The sequence below is a fragment of the Tasmannia lanceolata genome, unplaced genomic scaffold (assembly GCF_043159265.1).
Source record: "Tasmannia lanceolata isolate RefF3 unplaced genomic scaffold, GAP_Taslan_0.1 ptg000015l, whole genome shotgun sequence".
NCBI classification, from domain to species: Eukaryota; Viridiplantae; Streptophyta; class Magnoliopsida; order Canellales; family Winteraceae; genus Tasmannia; species Tasmannia lanceolata.
This window is the reverse complement of record NW_027518692.1, coordinates 44330637-44341497: the sequence shown is the minus strand read 5'-3', so window position 1 is coordinate 44341497 and position 10861 is coordinate 44330637. Positions and strand designations below refer to the sequence as shown.

The 10861-nt window shown below is 37.0% G+C and overlaps 1 protein-coding gene across 3 annotated transcripts in view; it reads right to left on the bottom strand.

Annotated features, from left to right (window-relative positions):
• Positions 1-1002: 1002 nt before the first annotated feature.
• Positions 1003-10861, bottom strand: part of LOC143847482 (golgin candidate 4-like) — a 31712-nt gene continuing 21853 nt past the window's right edge. For 2 of the 3 annotated variants that reach the window (XM_077356325.1, XM_077356326.1), the window contains 7 exons: positions 10642-10785; positions 7894-8190; positions 7739-7804; positions 4717-4919; positions 3200-3254; positions 2925-3110; positions 1003-1471 (listed from right to left, as the gene is read on the bottom strand). In XM_077356325.1, coding sequence (XP_077212440.1) covers positions 1184-1471; positions 2925-3110; positions 3200-3254; positions 4717-4919; positions 7739-7804; positions 7894-8190; positions 10642-10785 — 1239 coding nt within the window. In that variant the 3' untranslated portion in view covers positions 1003-1183. Of the gene's footprint in view, positions 1472-2924; positions 3121-3199; positions 3255-4716; positions 4920-7738; positions 7805-7893; positions 8191-10641; positions 10786-10861 lie in introns of those variants that run through there. The other variant, XM_077356327.1, reaches the window with a different exon arrangement.

Below are 10861 nucleotides of genomic sequence, written 5' to 3'. Positions count from 1 at the left end.
ATCCGTTAACTTTCAAAGGGGGTGAATTTATCCTAAAGCAGTGAACCATTGTCACGGAAAACGTTAAAAGAGGGCCCCCTATTAGAAATTTAAAATGGGACTGTTTTACGAGGACCAGACAGTGGCCGTGTCAATTGGAGTATTGTTAATGTTGGTGTACGTGAGAAAATTATTCTTAAATCTAATTAGTCGGCTTGGATGGTGGTATTCGTCAGTTGAAAAATGGCTTCTTAAAAAAGGTAATCCGTCATGTTATTAACCTCTACCCAGTTTCTCATCCATTGATTTGATTAATTTCTCCCCTCCCCCAAATCCTAGTAGCTTTTCACATCTCTTATGTATCGCATTAACAGGGCTGAAGATGGAATCCGCATTTAATCAACAAGTGTAAAACAGAGTAGAGCCATTATCAAAATACGCCGTTATATAAATTTTAGGGGCTTTGCTAGGGACCATCCCAGAGGGCATTTTGCGGATGGGCTGTTGGATGAGAGAGCAGCCACCTCATGAATGAAGACAAAATCTGCTGAAAAGTGAGCGTATGTGGGCTGCTCTCACATGCAACAGCCCATCTGCAGGACGCTATCAAATCCCTAATTTTGAAAGTTAAATTTAACACGGAATACTCATTGGTTAGCTAAGATATTTTGATAAGAGGAGAAAAGGGTTAGGATGATCATATGGAACTGATTTTTTGGGCGCACCCTATTTATGTTAGAGCCTATCAAATGAATGCTTTGGATAATCCAAACAATGTGGGCCCAGTGTGTTTCTTTCCCTTGAAAGAGAATTTGAAGACCTCCGATTGGTAAAAATTTCACCACTTTTGCAATTCATGCAAAAGTCATTTTGTATTTCGCGAAAATGTCCTATTCATTTAGTTCATCTGAGGTGGCTGCAAAAGTCAGCCGTGAAATGGCTTTCTACGAAATTGCGTAGCAAATGTGTGTGTGTGTGAGAGAGAGAGAGAGAGAGAGAGAGAGAGAGAGAGACTTAAAAACCTAGACGCAAAAGTTTTTTTTTCAATGTGCGGATTTGCCCAGATGATATTTTTCTAACAGATGTGAAATACATTCATCCATCCTTTATCACCCTCACATAAAAAAAATGCATGAATTGCCGGAAATAATATATAGTTTTGTTACAGCTATTGAGTCTGGAACTTAATTACACATGCACAGGGTCAATATCTTGTGGGGAGTTTTGGGAACTGAGAAGTGTTAGTGGGCAATGGAGAATTGGATGATGTAAGAGGTACAGTCGAGAATTCGCTATCTGAATGAAGTGTGTGTACAGTAGAAGCAGAATTAGATGTGTTCCTTCTCTGCTCAGCAATTGATGGCATCCTTGCATTGTTTAGACTTGCCTCAATGGGCGCCGCCCTAGATTGCCCAGCAGCGTTGGCATTTTCTCTTCTCTCTCTTTCTTCAGTTTCTTTGAGAAGAAAATCAACCCACATATCTGCGAAGGACTGGAAAATAAGGGATACATGAGAAAATCTGCCAAGTATATTGAGCTCCATTGATATTTAAAAAAACAGAGATTACAAACTCTAGAACATCTAACTATTAGACAGGCATGTCTTGCGACCCCACTTGGTGTGCTAATAGATATTTCTGGGAAATGATATATTTGCGCCCCCCCTTCCCCGGCCACCCCGTTGCAGTGTAAAAAGGTTGTCATAAATACAGTAGAGGGGTGTACCGTGGCAGGTGTTTTTTTGTGTGTGTGTGTGTGTGGGGGGGGGGGGGGGGGGGGGGGGGAGGGGGGGCGGGCAAGATGTGTCGTTGGGTTGGTGTGATATCCCTTTTTTTACTACTACCGATCAACCTCGTTTCTGGTCCCATTTCTCTCTTTATTCTGGGATAATTACAGAATTATGAGGATAAACTGTAGCCCATGAAGTTCCTGGTAGATCCTAAAGTTTATTTATACGATTAGAATGTGTCAGTCCCAATATTGAAGGAAACCTTTTAAGCATTCCGAGAGTCATATATCGGTGGCAGAGACTATCGGAAGGCTTTAAGAGTGACTGAATAATGGTGGACAACATAAGTTAGCTGGTCATCAGTTACAGCTAAGATTGAGAGAGCTTTAACATCATTGGAATTCACACATGTTATGTCAATTTGTATTCATGTAAACTAGACGTGAACCTTGCTTGGTGAGATGGTTGGCCTGGAATTGTGCTTAGAACTTATAAAACAGGTATAATACAAGAGGACATGCATTCATGTTGGTGTTGAACCAAAGGATAGTAGTAGTTTTTAGGCAAGAACAAAACATCCGAATCACTAGAGAAAGGAAAAGAAAAATAACCCTACACAATTGTGAGGAAACCAGTGTGTTCTTGGGACTATTTCCCCAACAAGACACCTTAACAAAAAGCAAATACTGTGAGACTAGCTGCTTGGGTCCAAGTGTCAGTGCACTTGCTATAGACTCTCATACTGTGCTTGTGAGCTTGTCGTAGGCAAGTTAAAAGAGTGTTTAGGAAAGAGAAAATTAATTGAAGCTACTACATTCAGCTCGATTATATGTGGTTCATAATAGGTTGAAACAAGCTCAAATTCAAGAACGAGTTTCCTTACCACATCCAGAGTTTTTACTTCTAAGTTGGAGGTAAGAAGTTCAAAAAGTAAAAATGTAATATTCTATAGAAAAGCTACATATCCTATTCGAACATTGATATACTAGGAATGCTATCCAAAGAAAGTTTTACTAGGGCTTACTTGTAAGGGATGCAAATATATCTCTCATATTTCAATGGCATGTTAGATCTTAGTGGTGAGTGCTACCCAGAAGTTTAACATGAGAAAATAATGATTTCTTCAAAAGAGTTCAGTTCAAGATATATGTGGAAAGGGGAGATATACATGTGCAAAGACTAGAAGAGCCAAAATCATCACAAACAGAAACCTGACCTGACTTTCAGATGGAACATGAGCAGATACTTGAGGTGACGTTCCTCCCAAGATGCCACCAACAAGGCGGCTGGGTAGACCCAATACACCACGAACAACACCTTTAACTGCAACTTGATGAGCACCACCTATTCTTTGCTTGTCTTCCTCAGTGAAACCCAGCATGCGAACCATCAAATCCAAAACCTGGAAGTCTCTAAATTTGACTATCAGTTCAACAACATTTAATCCAAGAAACATTTTTATGATAATTCTTGAGTTAAAAAAAGGGTTACCTCTTTGCTGTGATTTTTTTGAAAGTAGGTCACTAGTAGTTTGATCACAATTCGCCTGCCAGCAGTATGAGAAATCCATCATTACATAATTGTTGTTGATCTCAAGAAACAGTAAAAAAAAAATATTGTAGATTAACTGGTGGTGTACCAATACATAGGTCCTATGGCTCAATCTCTAACTAAACTAGGTCATATAGACCCAAGATTCTGTTCAAATCATTTTGTCCAATAGTGATGCCCAGCTGTAACTTAAGTTAGTTAAAAAAGAAAACAGTAGAAAATATAAAAATGTGTATTTTCTCATAAGAAAAAAGAAATCAAAATACCTTATTTCTCTTACTGATTTGTTTTCTGTGTTGGTTATCTAAATCCCCCTTCTATTTTATTGTACATTTTCCTTTTCTTAACAAATTTATTCTTTATTTGTCATTATAAAAGAAAGGGAGGTTACATGCAGATCAAGGAGGCTCATATAGAAATACAAAGACACACTAGCAGTGAGTTCTATTCATTTTCATTCCCGATAAATGAGGTACGTCAATGGAGTCAATTCAAGTGAAACTCAAGGACATTTCATCCAGAAGCTGTTAATAGAATTCTAGGGTAACTAAAGTACTAACCGACAAATGGTAGACGTAGAGTGAAAAAATAGAAAAAATGTTCTACACAGACATTTTAGCAGAAGATTTTGCTGCCCAATATTTTACCCATAAGGTGTCCTGTGGGTTCAGAGAGAACTATACAGCTCCATTATGCAAAAGATAGTTGCAGAGGTATCGAGTATAAATATGGAAGCTTCATCACCTAAATTGAATGGCTCAAGCCATTTCCTAATGCATAGAGAACTTACTATTGTCACCAAAGTGCCTTGCACAATCTAGGGCCTTCAAATACAAATCAATATGGTACATGACATGGATAAATCATTTAGTAATTGACTGGAGCATTTCCGATAATAAATAAAGGAAAAATGAAGAAGAAGAAGAAAGTTCTGACAGATATGAGATAAAGTCCTGTTTGGTCCAATCATCAACTGGTGATCTTGAACTATGGTAAACAAAGTGCCTTTCAACTGTTCCACCGTCTGATAAATCATGTATCCACAAAGCATATCATAATCGTCTACCTTTTAATCAGAGAAAAGTTTCTAGAAGAGATGAGATGAAAACAATTGTGACTGGTCCAATGATTGTAGTGGGGCCCACATATTGGATGATATAAGCCATTCAATTTTCAGTCCCCACCATTGATAGGTCGTAGGCCACATGATGATCCTAACCCTTTTATCTGTGGAGTTTCCCTATACCGTGCTGTCCAAACGTTGGGGTGTGGATTGGAGGTACATTTACAAAGTATAATTATTATTCATTATTTACATGGTTACTGTAATTTCAGATTGTAATGTAAGATTATTTGCAGGCTATCTTCAAATTCTTCACAAAGGAATAAAGATAAAGATAAGAAATAAAAGCAGCTGTATGGAAGAAAGACATTACTTTCATGGCAAGAGGGCTAACCTGTCAACAGAGTAATCTGAATCCAAAGACATTCTATTAAATCTCGTGATATTCTCCTCCAGAGCATGGTGTAATTTTATATTGGCTTCCTCAAGATTTTGCACTCTATGTTTGGACTCTGATGACATCCTTTCAGCTTGTGAAAGCTTAGCTAATGTTTCTCCCGTTTCATGTTTTGAAATCTCCAACCTTTGATTTGCATCCTAAAGAAAGTAAGGACAGTTAAATTCCGAGCAACAGTCTCAGGGCAACAGTAGAATGTAACCAAATATAACCTCTTCTTTGTGCATGAGTGGGTAGGAAGAACTAAATAAGCCTATCAAGTCATATCTTTTCACAAAATAAATGAGTGACAGAAAAATCTAAAAGAACACAGTTTTGATTAACGTAAGGCCACGTTTGGATACCTCATGTTTTTGTATTTGGATTTGAGTTTTGGATTCAAAATACATCAACCATCCTCATGCTGATGTTGAGAGAGAGAGAGAGAGAGAGAGAGAGAGAGAGAGAGAGAGAGAGGGGGGGGTGTGGTCTGGCTGCAGCAGAAACAAGGTCGAGGAACAGCGAGGGTGAAGGTAATTGCCACAAATATTGATTTCCAAATAATGTCTTGCAGAACAGATTTGAAAATTGGTTTTTTTCACTGTTGTAGCTGATTTGGAAATCTAAGGATCTGATCCAATTCCAAATATGAACTGCAAATTTGAGAAATCCAAGTCTAAATCTTGTGGGTATCCAAACGTGGCCTAAATTTACCACTATTTAAGCTGCTAAATTTATAATAAGAGAAATGTTAACATTGCTGAATCTTTAATTGGAGTTTGTTTATTAGCAGTCAAAAATCTTACTCTCAACTTCTCGTGGAAAACAGTGCTTTTATGGATACTTTAAACTCTTTTAATTTATTTTGGACTTTTATGGGAAAATATCAAGAAAAATAAAAAAAAGTCAAAACATAAGAATTTGGAATGAGTAATGATAAAAAATATATATATAAGAAGGAAGATGGAACATATATTTAAAATGTAAAAATATTTTGAAAAGCAAAGAAACGTCTGTGTAAGTGCGTGTGTGCGCGCGATAAATAAAAAGAAGAAGAGAAATAAAATGTCTAATGCATCCAATAAAATGTCTTTCCCAGCCCATTATTAATTGCCAAAACAGTAAAGCTATAGTTAATCAAACATAAACTAAGGGAGTTGATAGACAACAAAATAAACTTATCTAAATATTTCGCATCTAAAACTCCAATCTATAGACTTCATATGATGGCAGAATTATCTCCATAGATCTGGACATATTCATAAAATCCTGCCCCTGAAATTTCTGGTGAAACGGACCCATCTAGACCCTGCACTGACTTGCATGATGTCATGCTAATAACATAATAACATCACTCGTAGAGCCACTTTCTGCAAATCTTTTACTGCATTTTTCTGTGATGTTTTAGGGCTGTAGACATTTGTGGGTGACTTGATTTGCATCAACTTCAAAAAGAAATCCCCTGGAAAGGTGGCAGGGATCAATTTATAATTCATCTTTCAATGAGAGGACACAAACCCTTTTAAACTTAAGGATTGGGAATATAAAATCATAAAATAGTGAATTAAACTTCGTTGGGTAAGGGGCTTTGGATGACATAGAGAACGGTGAAGCTGGGATGGAAAGGTCTTTCTTCTAGGTTGATAGGGTCTCAAGTGTGGATAATGGTTAGCAGAGTGGGAAGATCTTCAACCAGGGCATTAGGTTTAGGTTGGTGTTGGTAATAGCATAACCTTTTGGGAGGATCTTCAGTGTGGATAGCTTCCTTTACGGATTGAACTTGGTAATCAGATAGAAGAGAAAATAAAGTGGAATTGATCTTTTCTTTTAGTAGGAATTTTAAGGATGATGAAATTGATGCTCTAGAGTTCTTGTTAGGCAGTCTACACAGAGTTTATTTTAGTTCTCATAGGCCAGACCATTGTTTGTGGAAGTTGAATCCAATCACTGAGTTGTCAGTTAGATCTTTCCTTGAAAATATGGTGGGTCTTAGTGTTGGTATAGCACAATACAACCAACTCTGGTCCATTAGGGGTCTGCCTAGGGTTCTTTCTTATTGTTGCCAACAGGTTTGGACAAAATGCCAACAACAAACCACCTTCACAATAGAAGCATGTGATCCACACTATCACCTGTATCATGTGAGCTACTTCTAAGGAGTCCGTTAATCACCTTTTGATGAATTGCTCCTTTGCGGATTCTCTTTGTTAGTCTCTCATGGAGTCATTCATCCATTGTGAATCTTTGGGAGCCTTGGCCAGAACGTATTATCCCCAAAACTTAGCTGTGGATAAAAGGATATCCGAGTCCATACGTAAGAAGTCCAACCATGGCTTTAATGAGATTAGATAAAGATACTCTCAAGAATTATATGATGGGCTGGTAATTCATCAAGAAATTCAAGGTTTTGGAAGAAAAAAGATTAGAACAAATTGGTCTGAAATTGTGAGAAATGAAGCAATATAATAAGAAAAAAGTTTAGATGCAGGCTGCCTCCATGGGGTTCTTTAAAGAATTAAAGCTTAATTGTGATGGTAGTACACTTTGGGAATCTGGGGTGAGGAGTGTATAGGTAGAGTATGTGAAGGTTGGTTACGCTTTTTGGATTCACAGTATATGACACCTCCTCATATCCATGTTTGGCAACAACACATGATTCTTTATCCAAGTTCAATATCATTATCAGCAATTATTAAAAGCTAATCTATAAGTTTCCTTAATAGCATTACATCTGAATATCAGCACTATTCCAGATATAGAAAATACAAATCTTGAAATATAAGTTTCTACAAGTGCTTTAAGCCACAAACGCAACAAATGAAGAAGCCAAAAATCCTAATTATAAAAAATAAATGCACATGAAACATGGTCCAATGCTTGCATGCACATCTCCGGTAACAAACTATGCAAACTGTGATTTATTAATTTACAGAATACCTAGTCTGAATCATGTTGAAAGCAGTAAAGAGAAGGTACTTACCTCTAACAAATGATGAAGTTTAGCTGATTCTTCTCTTGCCACAATCAAATCTCTTCTCAGGCGTTCCTATTGTTTGACATCCAGGTAAGCATTAACATCAAAAATTGCCAACCATAGTCCTCAAAGAAGCAACAGAAATTGCCATAAAGGTTTACCTTGGCTTCAGTTTCAGCATAGTATTGGCCAAGAGCAGTTTGAAAATTCAACAGTTCAACATTTTTGGAATCAACTGTGCTCATACAGCTCTCAAGTTTCTTCTTTAGGACATTAATTTGTTCATTTGCATTCTGAAGTTCATCGCTGTTGATCTTCTTAATCTCCTCCTGATTCAACCTTGCCTGATTCAAAGCTTTCTCCAAATGTGATATCTGAGCCCTTTGATATTCATACTTTGCTCGAAGTTCCTCAATGATTTTGCTGTCCTCATCCATCTTATCCAAGTCTTCATTTTCCTAGACAATACCGTAGTAGAAGAAACCATCTTCAATTTGACTGCAGAATGTTGAAGGAAAAACTCACTTAAGGAGTGTACACAATTCTACAAAGCATCGCTCTCAGCATTATAAAAGTGATACCAATTGAAAGAATGAAGTTCAAATTGCACAATCCAGGCTCTAGGTTTCTATGATATAATTTATCCTAATCTGAATCTTAAATCATGTCTTTGGAAATTACAAAAAGGAAATTCAAGTAACATTTCTGCAGATAACCTAACTAACTGCGCATGACTTTATTCAACAAACAAAAAATCCATGATTCAGGTACATGAGGATGGGGGCCCAGTATAAGTATGCAGTCAAGCATATGAATTTGTAAGATGATTCTGATATCTTTGCCAGAGCTTTCCGAGGACTGCATATTCAACTGCCAATATTTTAACCATAGGTTATGGTGAGGACTATATAAACATTAATCCTTGTTATCTCCCATTGGGGAGCGAGGCCTCCATATTTATTAAGTAGTAAACCATAATCAGATTTACAAGTTCAACAAAATGTAATGAAGAGAGGATTAGAAGTGAAAAACAGATGGTCGAAGAATTAAATATTTAAAATAAACTCCATCCACAAGCTTGTACTTGCAGCAATAGACACTGAACAACTTTCAGAACTTCATAAGTGGAAAAGAGAATGTGGAAGAATTACATATTTAAAAGAAACTTACTTTTTCAAAAAAAGTATTTAAAAGAAACTCCACTGCCCACGCTCGCAATCATGGTTTTAAATTTCCTTCAAAACCGACACGAAACAACCGAAATGTTTTTCAGAGTGTGATACCTTGATCCCCCTTGGTGTGATAAGGTTCCCTGGTGCAAAATCACAGGATAGCTAGTGTGTGATGCCTGCATAATCATCTTTTTTGGTGAGATGCCAAGGAAAACTCTTGGTGGGATACCTTGAGATAAGCATCTTGTTTCTTCTTTACTTGCAATCTATATTTCTCTTATTTTCTCTCTTCTTTACTTGCTTTTTTCCATAAAAACAATTTACTCATGAACTGAAAATATGTCCCTTGATCTCAGCCAAATCCTTTGCCTGCAGGCCCTGCACCTTTCCACCATACGCATGCACCTTTTTGGCATACGTCTGCACATTTCTGTCATACTTCTGCACCTTCTCAGCATATGTGTACGCATTCCTGGCATACGTCTGCACCCCTCCAAACCTAACCTAAACTTAGTATAAACATTTTTCCAATCTAATCACATATTTTTCGGATCCAAAACCCTAATTTTCATCCATCCTTTTTAATCTTATTCCTCACTGCAACAATCTACTCTTGCCCTTGCCAGTAAATTTAGATCCTTACAACCTGCATAGCCTGTTTCCTTTCCCCATATCTTTTTCCTTACCCAAATCGACTAAAACATGAGCCTAATCTTTGAAAGATACTCCCTTCCGTAGTGGTCCTGCGTCAAATCAGTAGTGCTTTGCCCAAATCATTGCCCATCAACAGTTTTCCCAAAAATTCAGAACTTGTGATTCTCTGTCAAGAATCCCTTCCATAGTTGGTCCTGAGTCAACAAGTTTGCAGCAATAGATACTGAACATCATCCATAACTTTATAAGGCAAAGATTGACTCATGAAACGAATAAGTAAAGTACTCAGAAACAACTCTTTCTGGTGACAGTTAAGAGTGGTAATGACTATTAGACATGTACAAGTCATATCCTTTTGGAAGTACTCAAACAACCAAAGTTGTTAACATTTTTATCTGTTCTCTGGTTCATATGATGCTGAGAGGTCATTGTGTGTGACTCCCGTCTGCAACCTTATTATGAAAAGTGAAAGAGGAGAAGATTAAAGTAGCTCAAGGATAACTTACAAAGAGCTAGTTTACCAGGCAATATTTCGAACAGTCTATCATCCGTAACATTGATCATGAGTAAAGAGGACATCCATTTCCACAATACCAATTTCACATGATCATATTGTGAACCTCATCCTAAATGAGTAGATTAGATCGTGTTATGCATTCCAAGGGGCATGCCTAGTTAATTTCCAAGCACTTCTTAGATATCTACCCAACGAAGTCATAAACCAATTCCCATATAATTCTTACAATTAAACATGGCATTATAAACATTTGCTTTTGAGTTTTGAGATTGTGAATTTTTATATCCCCTTATGCCTATAGAATCTTTCGTGTACAAGCATTTGATTTACAAAATAAATTAACACTTGCCAGCATTAACATTACATCAGATAGAAGTAAAAAATAGCATGAAAGTACAATATAAAGAAGAGATATTTGATCATATAGATAGAGCAAACTCCAAATGTCAAATAAGAAACAGGCATGCACCAATCAGTACCACATCTCACAAAACTAAATGATGATATTAAATGCTATCATGATGAGAAAAGCAGCATTAAGATTCATAGATTAAAGGAAAAGGTACTTTATCTAACAAATGCTGCTTGAGTCGGGCCAATCCTTGCAATGCTTTGTCCCTTTCTTGGCAGGCATCCTTTAAGGCTTTCTCCAACTTAAGTACTGATACTGACATGTCTTCTTTTCCAGAAAGACCTTCAGATGAATGTACCTTCACAGTCAAAATCCTCATTTACATACAAATCCAAAGGGCATAATATATGCAGTGGAAAAAAAAACATGTATTA